The 22,509-nt window shown below is 35.0% G+C and overlaps 1 protein-coding gene across 1 annotated transcript in view; it reads right to left on the bottom strand.

The window, feature by feature from the left end:
* Positions 1–22,509, bottom strand: part of ARAP2 (ArfGAP with RhoGAP domain, ankyrin repeat and PH domain 2) — a gene marked incomplete at both ends in the record, with an annotated part of 179,420 nt that overhangs the window by 51,475 nt on the left and 105,436 nt on the right. Inside the window, one exon of the mRNA XM_080698069.1 lies at positions 2,833–2,996. Within this exon, the coding sequence (XP_080554195.1) occupies positions 2,833–2,996 (164 nt within the window). The remainder of the gene's footprint in view (positions 1–2,832; positions 2,997–22,509) is intronic.

Raw genomic sequence — 22,509 nt, 5'->3', positions numbered from 1 at the left:
ATTTGGTAAACCCATCCAACCTCATCACTTTAACTACTACATATATATATATATTTTTTTTTTAGCTGAGTTTTAATTTCTAAATGTTATACATATGTATATACATATGCACACATGTACCATTTCATAGACATGCAGTGAACAGATTGACACACACACACACACACACACACACACACACACACACACACAAAGCATTTATATTCATGCATTTATAGGCAAACCAAAAAAAAAAATCTCTAAAGGAATTAATTCTCCTGTCACATTCACCATCTCACATTCCAAACCAAACCTTTAAAAAATATATTTTTCCTTAATCTTAGCATTATGGTTCAGATTTGGAAATTTCCCCCAAAATTTATGTGTTAGGCAATGCAGCTAGGTTCAGGGCCAAGGAATAACTGGAGAAGGTAGTTCACTGGGGTTAGGGTGTTGAGAACTACATATGTCCCTGGGCCTTTCTCTCAGTGGCCACCATGAGCTGAGGGGACCCTCTCCACACCACCTTTCCTGCCACTCTGAAGTTTCTGCCTTGGAGCCAGCTGCCCAGACTAAATAGTCTCTTCTTCTTCTCCTCCAGGCCTATTTTTATTACTTATTTTGAAACAAGGTCTCACTAAGTTGCAGAGGGCCTCACTAAATAGCTGAAGCTGGCTGGAAACTTGTAATCTTCCTGTTTCAGCCTCCTAAATTCTGGGATTACAAATGTGCACCACCATGCCCGGCTTTTCACACTATATTTTGACCACATTTACTTTCACAAATATATGAACTTTTCTGAACAGATGAAGCCTTCGCTTACTTACTATGATGTATGTTAAATTCTCCCCTATACCATAAACACCTGTAGCAACCCTGAACTGCTCTATTATAGAATTTTGTTGACTGAAATACAACTTTCTTTTTTGTGGGTCTGCTGATGCAACCCAGGGGCATTTGAACTCTGAGCGACACCTCCTGCCCTATTTTTTATTCTTTATTTTGAAACAGGGTCTCACTAAGTTACAGAGGGTCTTACAAAGTAGCTGAGGCTGTCTGCTAACCACAATCCTCCGGTATCAGCCTCCCGGATGCTGAAATTACAAGTGTGCATTATCACACCTGGCTGAAATATAACTTTCTGTTCACTTATTTTTATCTGATCCATAAATCTACAAACTCTATAAATCTAGGAGGTAAACATTATTCCTTATTCTGTGTATGTACCAGGTGGCTGTAATCCCTAGAAAATCTCAGTAGTACTCCATAAATGGTTGCTTAATACAAAATAAGTAAGTTCTACAAAAAACAAATGTGATTGCATGTCTCATATATCATATTACTAGCTGAGATAATTTTGAATAGCTAGTACTCAAATGGTTTAGTTACTTGAAAAAAAAATTAAGCATAATTTTGCTTATATAAATTAAAACAACTTCTAAGAATTAACTGGTGTATTTTATAAAAAAAATATTTAAATCCTTAAAAACTGTATCACAAACTTGGTCAGGTTCAAAGTCTGACACAAAGAGTACAGATAAAATCTGTTAGATTTTAATGCACAGGCCAGGAAGTTCACGATAAATACCACTCTAAATACTCCGAGGCAACCACCTTCGTCCTGCGATCACTGAATGGTTTTCAGGTTTATATTAAATGTTTCCTTTTAAACATGCTAATAATAATTGAGGTTTTACCAATGTTCTACACATAAAATAATCTTTTGTTGGCTTTATTACTTTAATGTGCAAGTTAATATACGTTGTATTAGAGTTATAAAGTAATAATAATGCATGAGATTTAGTGGAAAACAATCTAATGCTTAACACTTTTAAATTCAAATAAACACTACAAGGGCTTCTGATTTCCCTAGAGAAACATTAAATTGGATACACTGGAAATAGTAAAGTTATTTTAATCATTTGTCAGACTAAGAAAGACCCTATACCATTATGAAGCTGAATGGTAATAAAAATTACCAATGAGGTTATGTTTTTGCTAAAACATAATATGTATATTATACATTTATAGCTCTCTCTATGACTTCTTTTAAAATTAAAAGACCCAAAGACATCTCTAATGCACTTATATAAGGTTACAAAGTGGAAACATTTTTATATTAAAATACAGTTAATACATTTCTACCTTTTAGGATATGAAGAAAAGACACAAATAAGGACAAATTAGAAAGATTTATAATGACCTGAAGATAAATAGTACTTTTTTAGGAATACCAAAGATATCCATTAGAGCATATGAAACTAAAATGAAGCTAAACCATGGGATACAGATTGAGTTGTTTTTACTTGTTAACTATCTATAAAGATAACTTTCAAATAAATTAAACTTACAATATTAATAGCCATACCTCTTAATATAAACATTCAACCAGCAGCATATTGAATAACATCAATAAATAGGCAAGTGCATCCTGTGTGCGTTGCCAACAAGAAGCAAATTATTTTACATATTGTTCCATATGTAAAAGATGATTCGAAAATCATGCTTAGGCATGCTGAGCTACTGAGGGCTTTATTCTAGGCTTGCAACCTCTAAAAAATAGTCTTTACTATTTTTATATACATTTTACAATTTATTCTTTCAATATGTTATTTAACATTTTTATGCATATGAACAAAGAAAGAAATGGTAAAAAGGTATTATACAGTTTAGATTAATTTTAGTGGGAGAAAAAAAGGGCTGTTAGCTGAACAGTGACTGCGCTTTTATTTTTCACTGGTGTACTTACAGATGCAAAGGGCATTAATTCAGTCTGATGGCCGTACCACTTTAGAAACTGTTAGAACGATACTAGGAATTCTAGAGGTTGAATAAAAACTCTGTGATACATACCATACTGTGTAACAAATGCTATACAGCTGTTCACAATAATGGGAACGTCATTTTTGCTGAGCTGCTGATCTTGTAATGCATTACCATCTGTACCTGCTGCTTTCTCAATTGCACTATGCCAGACTGTGAAATCCAACTTGGTATGCCCATGGATGTACAATGTTCTGTAAAGTTTAAAAAAGCATTTCATATTATAATTGTGCTTCTTTAAAATAAATTCTTACTTCAAGACAGATTACCTTTAAATCTACATAAATGTGATCCTGTCTCACCTATCATATGAAAAAAAAAAAAAAAAAACCTTCCTTTACCTTTTCCCTCTGACACTTACCTTGACTTCCAGTTGCTCTTTTGCATGGATAGTCTTAGCTTTCAAAAGAATAGAAGAAGTTCTCCCAATTTATGGTTTCACCTCTTTTAATTCCCCAACTCTATTATTGTGGTTCTGAATAATTGAACTGCTATAGAAAACATGTTAATAGATATTTCTAGCTTTTTTATATTAGAATTTTCGACTCCTTAAAAATATTACCATCAAATTTGGCATTTAAGGCAAAATTCTTTCTGGTCTCTCATTCTTGTTCCAAGCTCATATCCTCTTTCTGAATAACAAGGTTGTGTGTAACCTCAATGCCCACACATACTCCTTGGACTCTCCAGAGATACATAATTCAGGCCAGTGGCTTCACCTCCCCTATACAAATAACAAACTCTCAAAACCCCATTTCCAGGCTGTAACTGTCACTCACAAATTGAATCTTGCTGTAAAGTAAGAGTATATGAGCAGTTAAGATGGGGGACGAGGCTGGGAGTGCAGCTGAGTGGGAAAGCACCTGCCTAGTAGGCACCACCAGCCCCTGAAAAAAGTGAGAACTGTGATTGTAACTTTTAAACTTGAATTTTATCTCTGCCATTTTTTACAATGTTATAAAAGTTATCAACCTCTTTGTGACTCAGTTTTATCACTAGTGAGATGAGGAAAGTAACTCTACCTAGTTCAGCACACAGTAGCTATTAGTCATTATATAATAAAGTATAAATAACACTTTTCCCGTAACATGAAAATGGCAAATTCTCTACTAATTTCACCAGATGTTCAGGATTAATTAAATGCAGTTCCATGTCTTACCCCTCAATCATTGCCACATAAATTGAGTCACAAAATCCTGTTGACTTTAGTCTCCCACAATATTTACCCTGTCTCCTCTTCTTTTCCACATTGTTTGATTTCAGATCTTTACAGTGTTCCTCAGGGTTATTATTAGCCTAATAGAATCCCTTTCCCAACTCTCTACCTTTCTAGCCCCTACTCCTCACTACTAATGCAAAAAGCTAAGGCTTTCCTGACATGGCCTATATTTTCCCTTCTGGCTTCAATTGCCTTTCTTCTATAATCAAAACACACTGAAAACAAAAGCGAAAACATTGTCTTAGGTCTTTGCAATAAATGTTTTCTGTTCTTTGGTGGGCCACTCCAACTCCCCTCTCAAAGGTATGTTCCAGGTGATATTTCCAGACTTCCTATCCCTGCTCTTCTTCTTATAATTAGTGTCACAGTTTCCCCTTATGAATCCCACAATCACTTTGCCCTCTGTTATACCATCTGCTGTATCTGTGTTTTAGTTGCTAGACCCCAAACTTTGTAAAAGCAAGCAAGAAAAAGTACTTCAGTCTCTCTACTTATGCATACTGCCTGACATTTAGTAGACACACAATAACTTTAAAGTCATCCCAAGTATAGCACTTGATTAAAAAATTTAAACAACTACTGTTGTATTTCAAAGATATTTATTTCAAAAAAAAACTCTTTAATCTGGATTCCAGGTTATAAGAGGGCTGCTTTGGATTCAACTCCCTTTCTCCCCCAACAAATATTGAGCTACATGAACTCAGGGGACTCTATGGGGAGGGGAAGAGAGGAGTATAGTCGTACACTCTCTGTCATCACTGGCCCTGGTTTAAAAACGAAAACACATTCATTTTGCAATGCCCCTATAAGGCAAAGCCACCAGCATATTACCACACTCACTTCTCCCCGCAACTCCACTCACTGCTAACAGCAGCTGAACTTGTTAGAATTACTTTTACTGACACTTGTGACTTAATTCACACTTCTTGTTTTTTAAAGTATTTACCTATTGTTTTTATTTTCCACAGCACCATGAACTCTGTGTTTTGTCATTTTCTTTTTGAAGAATTCTGACCTTTGATCTAATACTTCTGACATGGTTTTGTATTTTCATTTATCTTAGATCATCTTTAGCTCAAAAGCATTCTGTTGTTGGGTACATATGTCTAAATGAAATCTATAGTTCAGGTAATGTCTCTGTGAAATAGCATGTCGCTATATTTAACATACTTGTTCAAAACTATGTCTTGATTAATCCAGTAGTTTAAGTAAAGAGGAAAACTTAACTTTTTTATTTTCATTTACATATATTTTAAAGCGATAGTTAAGATTTAAGTGAGACACGACATCTTTGAAAATGCTTATATATTACTACACTGGTTAAGTATTTTAGTAAGCTGTGAAAGAAATTTAAAATGCAATGGCCTTCCTATAATACCAATATGATTCTTTTACTAACTGTGAACATTTCAAATTCTATATTTCACTGCTAGCTGGAAGAAATCCAGTGATGACAAGTTTAGCTGTCTTCTTGTGAACTAGTGTGGGGTAGAAGGAGTAATGACAAGTTAACTCCTGAGTTCACTTGTCAAAGAGTGAATTCTAACATTATCTGGCGCCACAGATGTCTGACACTGAACAGCATCAGCTCAACAACTCTTCTGACACTTATCTAAACTCTGTGCATAGTCAATGATGCACACAATACACTTGCACCATGAGTGCCAACCAACTTTGTGATTTTAAGTATTATCAATCAATCAATTTGTATCTCTGGATACAAATTCCAATGAAACATTCATTTATATCCTAAAATTTGAAAACTTATTTTGATGAATTCTACTTAAAGAAAAATTATTTTAATTGTCTGCTTCCTGAACATAAATTGCAAAGTATATTTCAGAGTCATATAAAAAATATTAGTATATGCTGAAATGAATTGAAACAGTTCAATAAAACCTAGAAACCAAGCCCCAGAACTAATAAAAACAATTCTCCCAAAGTTGCAATATGATATCCACAAAGTACCAACAATCATGTTTGAGAAGTCACTTCACAAATAATAAGATCAATAAATTTGACTATGTATAAATCAATTTATCATAAAGAATCTTTTTATTTTGGTGGAACTGGGGTTCCTGGAAGCCCTTCTACCTCCGGGCTACACTCCCAGACCTATTTTTACATTTTTATTTGGAAACAGGGTCTCTTAAACCAGTGTGCGCGTGCGGATGGCTTCGAACCTGCATGATCCTCCTGTCTCTGCCTCCCAAGTGCGGGGATTACAAGCGTGCGCCACCACGCCCGGCAATAAAGAATCTTTTAAATAAAACTGAAAGGCAAATAACATCCACCACAAATATGACTGAAAAGGATAATATCCTAAGCATTTATAGAAAAACAAAAACCCTAAGTTCTCAAGAGAAAAAACTCATCATTCATGAAAGATAATTTAAAGAAAAAATGCTAATGGCCAATAAACATAAACCAATCTAACAATAAAATAAATGTCTATATGTTAAAAGCATTCATAAACTATTTTAAAAGTATAAGATTAATCATTAAAGAGTAGATCAAGAATAAATGTAGTATCTGAACATAGTGTCTAGATTTACTAGATATTCTGAAAAGATATTTTGCAATAAACTTAAAAATATGTATAGATAAGTTCAAACCGTAGGACTCTACCATAAGCATACACCTCAAATGATGACACAATATCTTTTTCACCTAATATCTGCTTCTATTTTCTTGTACTCATTCACATACTTAAACTAAGACTTGCATTTAGCAGAGCATTTAAAATATGAAAATTAGACTTCCAGGAAGATGGCAACCGAGGGAAGTCGCACATATTAGCCCTGCTGACACTTGATCTCTATTGCTGTGGAAACAGAATCTTGACAAGAGAAAGAAACCAGCAATATTTTGAAAAGAATACAGAGAATTGAAAGGTGGTGGAAACAAGGCTAGTAAGCAGAAGAGAGAGCAGAGAAGTACCCCACCTGCTTCCAACAGCTGCAGGAGTGGCCACCACAGCAGTGCCATCTTGCCTTGCTGCGTCTCAACTGCCAGAGACCCCAGGCAAAAGAGATCATTTAATATGAAGTAAGCAGCTGTAGCTCATTGAATTTTTTTTTTTTTTGGTGGTACTGGGGTTCCTGAAAAGCCTTCTATCTCAGGCTATATTCCCAGACCTATTTTATACTTTTATTTGGAGACAGGGTCATTGGAACTTTAAGTGGTGGGCACCTCCTGTCTGGACCCAACCTGCAGCAGTGTCTGAGCTCACCACATCTTCAAGAGATCCAGACAGGTGCTCAACAACAGCAGATTTAAAATGGTGACTCTGGGCTGGGTGTGGTGGTGCACACATTTGGGAGGCTGGGACAGGAGGATTGTGGTTTGAGGACAGCCTCAGTTACTACTTAGTGAAGTCCTTTGCAACGCAGTGAGATCCTGTTTCAAAATAAAAAATAGGGCTGGAGGTTTCATTCAGAGGTAGAATGCCCCTGGGTTCCATCACCAGTACAAAAAAAAAAAAAAAAAAGAGAGAGAGAGAGAGAGAATAAAATGCTGACTTTGAGTGAGAGAGCAGAGTCTAGTGCACTGAGTTCTAACTCAACCCCTGGGAAGACTGCTTATCAAACAGGGAAGAAAAACAGTTAAAAAAAAAAGTCCACAACAACAACAAAAAATAAAGTTGAAAAATGGCAGAGCCAGAACCAGAATAAATAACAGAAACCTATAAAACTCTCCACAAGACCCCCCAGGGAAACAAAGACCTGAGACCAGCAGCAGCTCCACCTGGGACAGGCTGCACTAGAGGAGCTGGCAGCTGCCAGCACTGCAGGTTCTAGAGACATCCTGGAAGAAACTTTTAAGCAATGAGGCTGACATCTACAGAGCATCAGTGAAAGCAGCCAGCATTCCACCTTACACACAGGCAAGGACCAATAGAAACAGATGATTCAGCTGGACACCTCGGCCACAGCTACAGCATCTCTTCCAGCAGTGATCTGGAGCAACACCCATCAAGGTAAGTTAACAAACCATTTCTGAGAGTAAAGCTGACTGTACATAACTACAGGGGCTTATGTGGCAAAGAAATAGACTCAGGGAGTCTATTTTCAGAAAGGCCTGAAAACTTGGGGTCTTACTCTCAGACATAGTGGGAACTTGAATTAGTAAACAGTCCACAGAGACACAGGGAACTACAATCTACAGTCCGTGGAGCTGAGGTAGGGATGGTAGGGAATACTGTGGTATGTTGACTGGTGGTGCCAGGGTAAAATAGTACAGACTATTGAGTTGCAGATTCCAAAAGCAGTGAGCTCACAGTTGTTTGTGTCTGGGAGAAACAAAGCACCAGCTCCTGAGGTCAGCAAGGGCCGCCTAGAAAGGCTTCCCAAGTCAGAGGTGGTGTCCCTAGAGCCAAGGAACTGAGACACTCAAATTCCTGGCTTGGAACTGTGCAGTCTCTTCCTGCCAGACCTTGGACCTTGGGTGGACAAAGGTGCCATATTGGCCTGACTGCAACAAGAGGCCAGGGCACCACTTGATGGAAGCCAAAAGCTGGAAATTCAATACTCTGACCACCAGCAGTGTGTACTTGGCATGAAGGTAAGCTAGTGACTGAAAGTACCTCATGTGATCATAACAAGCAGATCTAGAATGGTGTCCCAGGGACCATCAAAGCTCAGCAGGCCAGACCATAAGTTTGAAACATAGCAATCTGCCTTTCCTAAGCCTAAGCCCACTCATCGTAAAGGCTAGAAGTCAGCACTCTGCAGTATCACAGGCACACAATACGCAGAGCAGCAATTGTCTCTGGAGCACAAGTCTCAACCAGCAGGCTATAGGCCCTGAGTAAAGCATCACAGACTCTGGCCCTGTGGAGTTTGGGCCAGGGTAGCACAGTCATCTATAGTTAGAGACTGTTGCTTACTTGCACTAAGAACTATATCTAATTAAAGAGATTTTAAGGGGAAAACTCAAAAGTTTGAGTGTTTGAGTCAAATTACTAAGGATGAATATTTACCCTAAGCATAGACTTATTATTAAGGGATAGCAAAAAAACCCAGGACTCATACACAAAGAAGAAAAATATAACAAGTTATTTAAAACACACTCCAAGAATTCTGATAATATGAGAATGAGAAACAATGAGGAAACAATAAATATGACAACTCAACAACAAGTAAGATTACCAATACTGATCTACAAGAAATGCAAGAAAGAGAATTCCAAATCCTGATCTTCAATGATGAAAGGCCTCACATTAAATGTATAGGAAATTAAAGAGGAAATTAAGATCTTAAGAAAGAATCAGTAAAGGCATTGAAGGAAATAAAGAAGTCAATAAATGAATTGAAGACAACAATAGCAAACAATTTTGGAAGATTACAAGAAATGGAAAACAGAATGTTACTATTATAAAACAGTTCAAGTCAGGTGTAATGGCACTTGCTTGTAATCCCAGTGTTTGGAAGGCTGAGACAGAAGGAATAGGGTTCATGGGCAGCCTTAGCTACTTAGTGAGGCCCTTTGCAACTCAGTGAGACTCTGCTTCAAAATAAAGAATAAAATATAGGGCTGGGCATGTGGCTGAGAAGTAGAATGCCCTTGGATTCCATTGCAAGTACCACAAAAAAAGGATACTTCATTCAAAACTGAAATCACAGTCAACAATATACAGAAGACATTAGCATAACAGAACCTAAGTATCCAACAATTATGAAAAAATATGAAGTATCTGAACTTATGGATAAAAGGCACTGAAGAAGGGACAGAGGCATTGAACTAAGGATATGCATAATCTCTTCAGATAAATGATTTCACAGAATTACCAGACATGGAAAAAGACTTAGACATTCACATACAGAACACCATTAAAACCAAAGAAGGACCTCCCCATACCATGTAAAAAAGAATCTTAAAGGCAGTAAAGAAAAAAAAAAAAAAAAAAAAGAAGAATGGATGACATTCAGGGGCAAACAATAAAAATCACTCTAGACTTCACAACTCAAGTCATGAATACCAGGAGAAACTGGTATGAAGTACTAAGTACTACAGACCCTAGAAAAAAACAACTCCCAACCAAGTCTGATATATTCAGCAATGATCATTTAATATTGATGGAGAAATAAAAACATTCTAAAGTAAACAGAAATTTTAAAAATAAGTATAACTACCAAGCCAACACTAGAGAAAATACTTCAAGAAATATATCATAAAGAAGAAAAAAAGAAACAAATTCCAGAACCAGAGAAGAAGCACTCTTTATCAGGTAGACATCTAAAGAAAGAAGAAATAACACTATACCAAGAAGGATACAGAACACAAAATAACAGGAAATAAATCATATTTAGATAATAACACTGGACATTCAAGGGCTTAACTCTCCAATTAAAAGACAGAGACTGGCAATTTGATTAAAAAGCATAATCCAACTATATGCTGCTTGCAAGACATTCATCTTAAAGCCAAAGGTATCCAGAGGCTAAAGGTTAAAGGATGGAAAAAGATATACCATGCAAATGGAGACTGAAAACAAGTGGAGATAGCAACACTGATATTTATTAAAACAGACTTTAAGCTAAAAAATATCATAAGAGATGAAGCAAGTCACTTCTTATTAATAAAGGAACAGTCCAGCAAGAATATATAATGACAGTAAAAATTTATGCCCCAAATGAGGGTGCACCCACATTTGTAAAACAAACTGTTTAGGACATCAGGCCTCAAATAAACCCAAATACAATAATATTGGGAGACTTTGACACACCACTCACATCACTAGATCTATCTTTAAGAAAAAAGTTGGGTAAACACTCTGTAGACCTAAAGAACAATATAAACCAATTTACCAAATAGACATATACAGAATATTTTAGCCAGCAACAGCTGAATATTCCTCTAAGCTGCCCATGAATCCTTCTCCAAAATAGACAACAACAGGAAGACAAAAAGAAATTACAAAAATACATGGAGACTGCATGATATACTTTTGAATGAGAAATAGAATAGAACAGAAATAAGGAGTGAAAGAAATTTCTAGAATTAAATGGCAATAGAAACATGATATACTGAAATCTATGGTGCACACTGATAGTGGTCTTAAGAGGAAAATTTATAGCATTGCGTGCTCATATAAGAAAAACAGAAAGTTTCCAAATAAATAGCCTAATGACACAAATGCACATAAAAAATAAAATGAAATATAAAAATAACTTTGACTGCCAACAATTAAGGAAAGGCTAAGTTATTTATAATCTATCCACCAATATATATGTTTTGTAAGATGAACAAAATACATAATTCTGTTACAAGCATGTATAAGTTCATTTATGCCTTCAAAATATTGTCTCTGGGTAGAAATCTTATGAACATTTTCATTTCCAAATACATACGCACAGCCAAGCATGGTGGCACATACTTGTAATCCTAGTATTTAGGAGGCAGAAACAGTAGGATCACTGATTAATAGCCAGCCTCAGCAATTTAGCAAGCCCTCTGAAACTTGGTAAGACATTTAGAATAAATATATAAATAAAATAGAGCTAGGGGTATAGCTTAGAGGTGGAATGCCCCTGAAATTTATTTTCAGTTAGATAGATAGATAGATAGATAGATAGATAGATAGATAGGGACATCTAAGTCAGTTTTTCACTGAGCTTTTCAACCAGAGAACTAGAAATTTCTCTGCCAAGCTCTTTGTTTATGGAAAGAAACTAGGAACAAGAATTTGCTTAAACCCCAAGATCTAGGAAGAATAATAAATTTAAGCCAAGAAAGTAGGTTTACTGGTCTTACATAGTAGACCCTAGTCTGTGATCCTTTACTTGAGAAATTAGATCTTTATCATTTAAAATCCTGGTTATTAAAGTCAAAAGGACTTGTTGAAGAATTAGAACTCTGATGCTATTTTTTCTTGGAATTTTTATCATAGATAAAATCATAAAACAAGGTTTTTGCCAAATTTATCACCAGGTCCTATTATGGGAATGAACCTTATGATGATCTCTGTAGCCACTCATGACAAAGGTCTATTTCTCTTCTAAAGAAGGGACAGCTTATAGTCTACACTGGAAAGCATATGGCAGGTTGCATATGCAATGGACAGGATTTTGTAAGATGACTTTGAAAGTGTTCACTGTGTATGTTTGCTTTCTATTTCCTAAGCAAGTTCTCAAATCAGAACAGGCTCAATATCTTACTAGACTTTTGATATTTATGACAAAGGATGGATTGTCCTATTGCTGTGAGTGATATCTGGTCATTATAATTTTTAATACACTTGGATATACTCATTTTAATGGTGTAGTTAAAAACACTTTAACAATATCCAACGCCTGTGTAATGACTACCACAATCAATATATGAACATTTCCATTCACAAGACTCCCTCACTACTCTTTGTGGTGAATCTTTTCTCCTACTCACAATTTCAGGCAAAAACTTGTCTGTTAGCCGTCATCATATATTAGCTTTTCAGCTCTAGAATTTCATATAAATGTTTTTTTTTCTAGTACTGGAGAGTGAACACAGGGCCCTGTGAGTGCTGAGAAAGTGCTCTACTACTGAGCAACAACCCTCGCCAGCTTCTGACTTTTTCTTACTCATCATGATGGTCGTAAAATTCATTCATGTTATTGTAATGTATATATTATAAAGCTAATTAGCATTCCATGTGTGAATATACCACAGCCTCCATTTTTATATTTACTCACTAAAGGACATTTAGGTTCTTCTCAGTTAACTATTATAATTTGAGCTAATTTGAATATTTGTGAAGTCATATTATAGACATATGTTCTGATGTATTTTGAGTAAGTGCCAAGGAGCTTATTTGCTGGGATTCACAGTAAGTATACATAAGCTTAAAAAAACTGCTAAAATGTCTTCTAAAATGGGTCTGTTATTTTTAAATCCCATCCCACTTGCCAACACTTGTGTGGCATTTTTTAACCTTAGTCTTCCAGTGTGAGAACATTTATCATATAGATTTTAATTTGCATTTCCATGATATTAAACATTTCTGTTTGTTGGCTCTCCATAGGTCTTTGTTTAGAAGTATATATTCATTGCCGGGCGTGGTGGCGCACGCTTGTAATCCCCGCGCTTGGGAGGTGGAGACAGGAGGATCGCGCAGGTTCGAAGCCAGCCGCGCTGGCGTAAGAGACCCTGTTTCAAAAATATAAAATAGGTCTGGGAGTGTAGCCCGGAGGAAGAAGGGCTTCCAGGAACCCCGGTACCACCAAAAAAAAAAAAAAAGAAGTATATATTCATTACATTTTATTATTATTATTATTATTATTATTATTATTATTTATTAGTGGTACTGAGGATTGAACCCAGGGGCATTCTACCTCTAGCCTATACTCCCCGAACAATTTTATATTTTATTTGGAAACAGGGTCTCACTAAGTTGCTGAGAGCCTCACTAAGTAGCTGAGACTGTCTTCGAACCTGTGTGATCCTCTGGTCTCAGCCTCCCAAGCGCAGGAATTATAAGCATGCGCCACCACTCCCGGCTTTATTAATTATTTTACTGAGTTTTTGTATTATTTTTGCTTGATATGTAATCTTTTAGTATTATGCATACAAGAGGATTATCAGATATATGGCATATATATGTTTACTCCAATTACATAATTTTCATTTTGTTAATTATGTTTAAATAATACTTTCTACTTTGGATAAAGTATAATTGAATATTTTTACATTACAGCATATATATATATATATATATATATATATATATATATATATATATTATTTTTAACTAGCTTCCTTGAATTTCAGTATACCAGTAATCCTAGTACTTGTGTGGCTGAGATAGGAGGACCTCAGGTTTGAGGCCAGCCTCAGCAACATAGCAAACCCTGTTTCAAAATAAAAAAATAAAAATCTGGGTTGTAGATTAGATGTATAATGCCCTTGGGTTCAACCCCCCAGTAAAAGAAAAAGAAAACAGTAAGAGTTAACATCTTTTCCAATTTCTCTATTTGAAAGGACTTTTTCAATAATATCTGATGTATTCAAATTATTGCTACAAATGTGGACATAATTGTCCCTTCTCTTTTAAATATTAAGTAGACCAACATTAAAGTTTTCTCTTTCATTCCTGAAAATGGTAATATGTATTTTCTGCTTTTTATCCTACTTAAGAGTTTTATGGTATTTATTAACTTCCTTTTTTAATTAAAAAAATTTTATTGGTGTATTGTATTCATACAACATAATGAAATAAAAAACTTGTGTAGGCATACATGCACATATCATCCAGTTACCCCTACCCAATCCTCACCCCATTCCCTCCCCAACTCTTCCCCGTGCTTGGCTTAGTGGTTGACATCTATATGTTTGTTTAAGTACATCGTGTGCTTTGGAGAGTTTCCTTCTTCTTCCCTCCCATTCCCTCCATTAGATTGCCTTATTTGTTCCTCTATAGAATCTTCTTTTTTCACCTAGTGTTCCTCCTATGACCCATTTCTCCTCAGCTTTCACATATTACGGAAAGCATCTGATGTTAGAAGTTTATAAATTTAATTGAACATTTCAAAAAACCAGCTATTTATTGTACTGATTTTTAATTTTTTCAATTTTTTTCATATCATTGATCCCTGGTACTCTCCATATTATTTCATTTTTTTGCACTATTTTAAGTTTATCTCAGTTATGTTTGGAAATAGAATATCCCCTGGAAGAGTTCATGTATTAATGTAAAAATGTTCAGAGGTGAAACAATTTTAATCATAGGTTTGTAATCACATCAATGGATAAACCCAGTGATGGTTTAATGGGTTTATTGGGTGGGAAAGGAGGCAGGTAGGGTGGGATTGGAGTAGGTAGGTCACTGGGCAGGTGGCCTTGGAGACCATATATATGTCCTTTTTTTTGTCCTTTGGCTCAGCCTCTGCTTTCTGCAGCCCTGCCCTGAGCTTTGCAGAGTTCACTGGCCTAACATTAACTGAAACCTTTAAAACTTTGAGCAAATAAATTTTCCTTCCTCTAAGTTGCAGTCATAAGGTATTTTGATTCACAACAGTGAGAACAGTGACAGAAATAGCTCTGGTCTTATTTACCTAAATTCTTTAATGTACAAATAAAGAAGACTTATATTAAATAATTTGATTCAATATAAGAATGTAAAATTACAAACTCTCTTTTTATATTTTTTATTGGTGCATTGTAGTCCTACATCTTAATGGTATACAAGATGGTAGAGGTATACATGCACGCATTACTCACTTTGACCTTTCTAACTTCCCACCTCATTCCCTCCCCTTCCCTCATTCTCATGTTTGGCTTAGTGACTGACTTTGATATGTTTGTGAATGTACATCTTAAGAAATTTTCCTCTTACTCTAACCCATTCCCTTCACTTAAGTCACCTTATTTGCTCATCTATGGTTTCTTCTTTATCTAGAGTTCTTCCTATGACCCTTTTTTATCCCTAGCATCTGAATTTTACTTTCAGTGACTGACTAATCTCACTCAACATAATGTTTTTCAATTCCATCCAATTACATATAAATGATGTAATTTTGTTTTTAATGGCTCAGTAAATTTCCATTGTGTACATATTCCATAGTGTAAATCGTGTGGCTATGAACATAGATATGCATGAATTAGTTATATACTTTGTTTTCTTTTCTTTTGGATAAATATCCAAAGTGGAATTGCTGGATCATATGGTAGGTTAATTCACATTCTTCTGAGGATCCTCCATACTGTTTTCCAAAGTGGTTGCACTGATTTGCAATCCCACCAACAATGTTTTTGAGTTTCTACTCCTGCACATCCTTGCCATAGTTTGTTGGTGGTGTGTGTGTGCATATGTGTGTGTGTGTGTTTTGAATGTTTGCCATTATGGTTGAAATAAAAAAAAATCTCAGAGTAGTTTTGATTTCCATGTCTCTGATTGCTAACTATGTTGAATACTTTTTCATACATTTATTGGTACCATTTGACTTTCTTCTTTTGTGAAGGGTCTATTTAATTCACTTGCTCATTTTTTTAAATTTTTGTGGGTCTGGGGATGGAACCCAGGGGTATTAAACCTCCAGGCTACAACCCCTGCCCTATTTTTTAATCTTTATTTTGAAACTTAATCACTTTTATTGAATTATTTATTTAGAAGTAAGTTTCTTGAGTTCTCTGTATATTCTAAATATTAGTCCTTTATCAGAGTTGTAGTTGGCAAAAACTTTCTCCCATTGTGTTGCCTCTCTGTTGAGGTTTTTGATATTTTCCTTTACTGTGCAGAAGCTCTTCAGTTTAACACAATCTCATGTATTTATCCTTTTAATTTCTTGTACTTTTTTAATACTTGAGATTCTAGCCACAGCAATAAGGCAAGAGAAGAAAATCAATGGAGTACAAATAGCAAAAGAAGTATTAAAACTATCCCTATGTGAAGATGACATGATACTATACTTAGATGACCCAATAAACTCAACGAAAAAATTATAGAACTGATCAACATAATAGCATGTCTGCATACAAAATCAATCTTAAAAAATCAGAAGCTTTTCTTGATGCCAACCATAAATGCACTAAAAAAGATTTCCTGAAAAAAATTCATTCAGGATATCCTACATGAAAACTAAATACTTAGGAATAAACCTAACCAAGGAGGTAAAAGACCTCTACAAAGAAAATTATAAAACATAGAAAAGAAGTAATTGAAGAAGACCTTAGGAGATGGAAAAATCCCCCATGTTCTTGGATAAGCAGAATAAATATCATCAAAATGGCCATTCTTCCAAAAGTGATCTACAGATTCAACACTATACCCATTAAAATTCAATTTAAATTCCCATTAAATTAACAGACATTAAATATGTCTGTTATTCCTCACAGACATAGAAAAATCAGTCCTTAAATTCAGTTGTAATAACAACAACAAAAAAAAAACCCAAATACCAAAGTTGTTCTCAGCAACAAACAAAACATGCAGGAGGCATCACGGTACCTGGCTTCATACTATCCTACAAAGCCATAGTAATGAAAACAGTATGGTATTGACACAAAAACAGACACATAGACCAATGGAGCAGAATGAAAGACTCAAACAAATCTGTACACTTACAGCTGTTTAATTTTTGACAAAGGTGCCAAAACATAGACTGGAAAAAAATAACCCCTTCAACAAATGGCATTGGCAAAACTGGTTAACCATATGCAGAAAAATGGAAATAAACTCCACTTTCTCACCCTGCACAAGAGTCAACTCAAGATAGATCAAAGACTTGGAAACCAGACCAGAGACCTTGTAGGAGGGCATAGGTCCAACACTGCAACACATAGGCACAGGTAAAAAGTTAAAAAGTTTCTCAACAGATCTCAAAGACACTATAAACTTCTCTATCAAGAATACTTTATAGTCTTATCATAAAATTTTGATATGTGTCTTCATTGGTATTTTATCAACATATATCTTAATTTTTCCTGTGATTTCTACTTTGAAGTATTGTCATACCTCAGATTCAGTGCATTGAGTTTATCTACTGAACGTTTTAATATTTTACTTTTTAGCTTTAGAAGTGACATTCAGTTCTTTCTCATTTATCTATTTTTATCATGATAATTATCTTTTCTTTTACATCTTTGAAATATTTTCACTATTTAAAATCATCTTTTAGTGTCTTTGACAATTCCACTATCTTTTTCATTTCTGGATATATACTTATCAAGTGGTTCATGATATTTTCACATCATTAATAATTTCAGCTGCACGCTATACATAGTGAAAATTAAGTTACTGAGAAAGGTTGCCATTGCCCTATACAAAGTCTTGATGTTAGTTTTTTTTTTAACCCCAGATAAGTATATTACTTGAATGAGACAGCTGATATCCTGAAGGTCTCTTTAAACTTAGACAAGAAAAAATATCGCCCTTTACTCGACAGCTGGGTTAGACTTTATACTGATATGATCTTGTGTAGTTCTTTATTAAATGCCCTATATATTTAAAGAGGTATTTTAATTTAGTTGCATAAAATTTGAATATAACCCACTGAATCTAAAATCTGGAAATTATTAAACTCATGGCACCCAGAGCTTTAGACTGTAAATATGCAGATAAAACTGAGGTAAAGAAGCAAAGGAACTCCTACACAGACTTTTGTATCTCCATCTACTTTGGCCTCTAACAATGAAAATTCACACTCATGGAACTCCTATCTATAGACTTATGAAATTCTTATCTCTGAACAACCAGCACATTCTGCTTGGGTTTCCCTATTTCCTGTGCCATGGGCTTTGACTGCCTGCAGAGAGAGTCATGGTGATCATAAGGTTTACCTCATTTGTTTCCTCCTCTCAAATCACAGACCAGAAATGGTTATTATTACAAAGCCTGAAAATAGTTGTTTCTTTTTTATCTGGTTTTATATATTGTTGTATGTGCTATGCTAGATATTCCTTCCTGGCCAGAAATAAAAATTTGGCAGGAATATTGTACTTATCATCACATCAATAAATGATCTACATTATAGTTTAGAGAGAGTATGGGTTTTTTTTTTCCCCCCTTTGGGTTTTCCCCCCAGTTTTCAGATAAGAAACTGGGAATCGAAATAAAATTTTAGGAAAAAACAGGGAACAAACAATTATGTAGAAAATATGTATATGTAATCTTATTAAGAATAGCTTATCTGTTCTGAACCACAGAGTTCAAAAAATAGCCTGAAGCACCTGATTCCTCCACAAAGTAGGAACTTCACCTTTCTCTCCTCTCCACATCAAGACAAAGATAAGCAGGTCGGGGAGAGAGAGTCCTGTCACAAGTCTGCTTGGAGCAAGCCTTAATTGGTGTCCTACTAATTGCTGAAAGGATCCACGTGCTCACTTTTAACAATAAGTTTTTAAAGTTTTTAAGCACTTTTAAAAACAAGTCTTCGACACCCTTGTAAAGAGCCTAAATTTTTTTCCAGACCAAGGTAAGTTATGAATTAAATTTAACTGAAAATCCAATATGGTATCCATCTATCTGTCCTTCCAAACCTCCTTCCTCAGGCTTGATCTTCAAGCTCTCAAGAGTAAGACCAACCTGAACTGCAATTGCTAATCCTTTCTGTTTCCCAACTTTTAGAACATTTTGTCTCTCAGCCTCATCTTTTTTTTTCCTATTAAAACCCTATCTAGGATTTAAGACCCAGTTAAATGATTTCTCTTTAAATTTTGTGTGTGTGTGTGTGTGTGTGTGTGTGTGTACACAGACATTCTATCTATCTATCTATCTATCTATCTATCTATCTATCTATCTATCTATCTTTCTATCTATCATCTCCTAATCCTGTAGAGGGTGGAAGAATTTTCATGTTCTTCAATATGTTTTTCCTTCTTAATAATACTTCCTGTTATATAAACATGTTTTGAATAAAATAAAACACAATTTTGAAGCAAAGAATACATACTTTAAAATCTACATTTTGTTAAATAGACACACACTGACTTTGTCTTAATTCTTCTTATTATAAAATAACTATGTAATGTAAGTTTGAATACTTTCTTTTTGTAAAATCTGTAGGGATGATAAAAAAGAGAATCTCTTATGTGTTTTCGTGACATTCAGATTAAACTACCTCTTAAAATTAAATCATCAGAAAGTTACAAAAGCAGTCATGCTGATATTGTGGGCAATCGGCTACTGTTTAATTTGCAATTACATGCACAATTTAGAAACCACTTTAAGATAATTCAGCCTCCAGAGGGTTGCTAACATATCAGCTCCTATAAAACATAACTCAAGGGAAGAAAGAAATATCATATGAAATAAGTTGATACAAAATAAGGAATCTTGAATTTAGGCTGCTAATCTCCCCAAATTGAGAAACATAATCTGTTCCATAATTGTGGAACAAATTGATAAATTGGCTGTTCCCCAGTGTTAGCTTCTTCATGTCTAGAATTTGCAATTAAAACTGAAATGTAGCTGGCCTTGGAAGCCATGAATTACAATTTTATTTACTACAGGTTAATTAAGGACCCTTAAATGAAGACAAAACAACAACAAAGAACACCCATTTCTCTATTCCTGATACACAATGAAGTTATTCATACTGTGTTTATCATAGCCAATAACCTTTAAGCAAAAGCTTGATATTAGATGACCTTGGTAAATGGACATGTAGCTATGGGACATGAAGGTGATGAGCACAGTAGCTTACTTATTAGAAAAAGATACACAGAGAAGTGCATTAAAGTGTAGAATTAGTTTTAGAATTTTTTTGTGTGTGTGGTACTGGGGTTCCTGGAAACCCTTCTACCTCTGGGCTACACTCCCAGACCTATTTTATACTTTTTATTTGGAAATAGGGTCTCTTAAGCCAGCACAGCTGGCTCTGAACCTGCACGATCCTCCTGTCTCTGCCTCCCAAGCGCGGGGATTACAAGCGTGAGCTACCATGCCTGGCTAGTTTTAGAATTTTGAGAACAGGATACTGAAATCCACTGAACATTTCAGTCAAAGTGGAGATTTGTCCAGGAAAATGCTTTCTGACCTCCTTGCCCAAAACATTCACTAACTTATGATACACACTCAGAAACATAGTGGTTTTCTTCCTCACACAAAGAAATCCTGACTAAGCACTAAAAGAAAATCAAAGAATGTAAATCCCAATAACAACATCCAATAGCATGCCAGAATCCCTTAAGTGTAATCAAGAAAGCTTTATTTTCCAAAATAATAATTTTTAAAGAATACACATTAAAGCGACACCATCTGGAACACCTTCTGTTTAGAGCTTTTTAGAGCAAAAATGTTCTGTGTGTGGAAAATATTATTGCAATATTTTTCAGTCTAAAGACACTCATGCTATGCATATAGAGAAAATTACCATAATGACTAAAATATATATTTAAATAAGGACTATATACAGTGGGCAATTATCAACTTGTGAAGTTTTTCAGTTCAAGGCATTCATTTTCTTGCCTTTAAGGAACATTAATGTACTTTAACAAGGGACAAGATAAAAAGATGTTAATTTAATTCATTAAATGTATTTATGATCTCAATACTGGTTGAATCTATTACTAGCAAAAACTCAAGGTTAAAACTTATAGCTGGTTGGTTTCTCTCTCTTTCAAAATTATTCACATTATCTCTATATGCCATCGACATGAATAATTGGAAGCTGTTTTGTTTCTGAAAGCCATAATTTTATCTGTCATTGACAAGTATACCACAATCTTCTTTAGCTTTAAGCCATTATTTCCCAAGGGCCTAACAGATCAAAGGATGAGATGTGAGAGAAGGCAGCACAATGAAATTCCCTTATTTTTGACATGGTACAGAACCAGCTCCCCACAGCTATAATTAACTATTTCTGTTTGAGAATAAGGTGAGAACTCAGTATCACCTATCCTGGTCAGTGATAAGCAGGCCAAAAGTTCAGGAGTTATCTCTAATTCATCCCTCTTCACAAAACAATTGAAAACCATCAGACTATAACCTTTCAAATCTTATTACCAGACCCAGAGAGCTATCAATATCCAATATCATATCTATTCCTCTTACTGAGTTGTTACAAAAGACCTTGTCTCTTGCTTATCCTCTCTCTTATATCTCCTGTTTCTCCCCTTTCTTATTTGCCACCAAAATTTAAATCTGCAGAAGTCTAAACAGTATAAAACTGTACACACATTCCCTTTCTGAGTCAAATCTCTTATCTTACTAATCCTCTTAACTTCCAGACATCTTCAACAAACTGTCCTCACCAAATGTCTCTGTTTTTAGTCAGTTCTCAGGCTTATTCTGATCCATACCTGTTTGATCTCTTCTGTTCTCCCCAAAGTAACCAGATGGACAACATAATACTTATTCAATGGAGTATACAACTTCACCAGCCATGTCCATGGGTAGGATCTGACACTTTTAACCTTCTTTCCTACCTACCCTTCCCTTTCTTCCTCCTGAAATACTTTCAGGCACACATAACACCTGACAGCAACAGACCACACACATGACAATTAGAAAATGAGAATGGAACCTAAAATTTCTTGTCATCTAGTGCTGATGTAACCATTGTAAAATCCTAGTGCAGCACATTACATGAGTGTTGGTTATGAAGCCTGTGTAATCGAACCTAATGTGCTAACAAATATATAAAGGTAGAGAACATATGACTACGTACTTGTATGTCAGAATAACTGAAGATGATAATAAATGACTATGCAACTACTTTACATAATTACTATTGCACAATTTTCATCATTCTTTTAGAGTGTCTTCATTTTACTTATTTTAAAAGTGTACTGTAAAAGAGTATGCTTCATTAGCAGAAACAGAGACATATATTTTTTGTTTACTATGTCTCCTGATTGCACCATTTTCTATTGCCTCGTTTAATCTCATGCTGTCTTTTTTAGCATGGTCCTAGGAGCAACTCGCTTTATCATTTATTTATTTTATATTGGCTTTATACATATGATACCCAGGTATGAAGTAGACTATGACATCTATGTTTATGTAACACACTCTATGATCTTTCAACAACAACATCACTTAAGTAATTTTCAAAACGCATTCCTGTTTTAAG

The sequence above is a fragment of the Muscardinus avellanarius genome (assembly GCF_963383645.1).
Source record: "Muscardinus avellanarius genome assembly, chromosome: 6".
NCBI classification, from domain to species: Eukaryota; Metazoa; Chordata; class Mammalia; order Rodentia; family Gliridae; genus Muscardinus; species Muscardinus avellanarius.
Note: the sequence above shows the minus strand (reverse complement) of the source record. Positions and strands in the feature narration are given on the sequence as shown.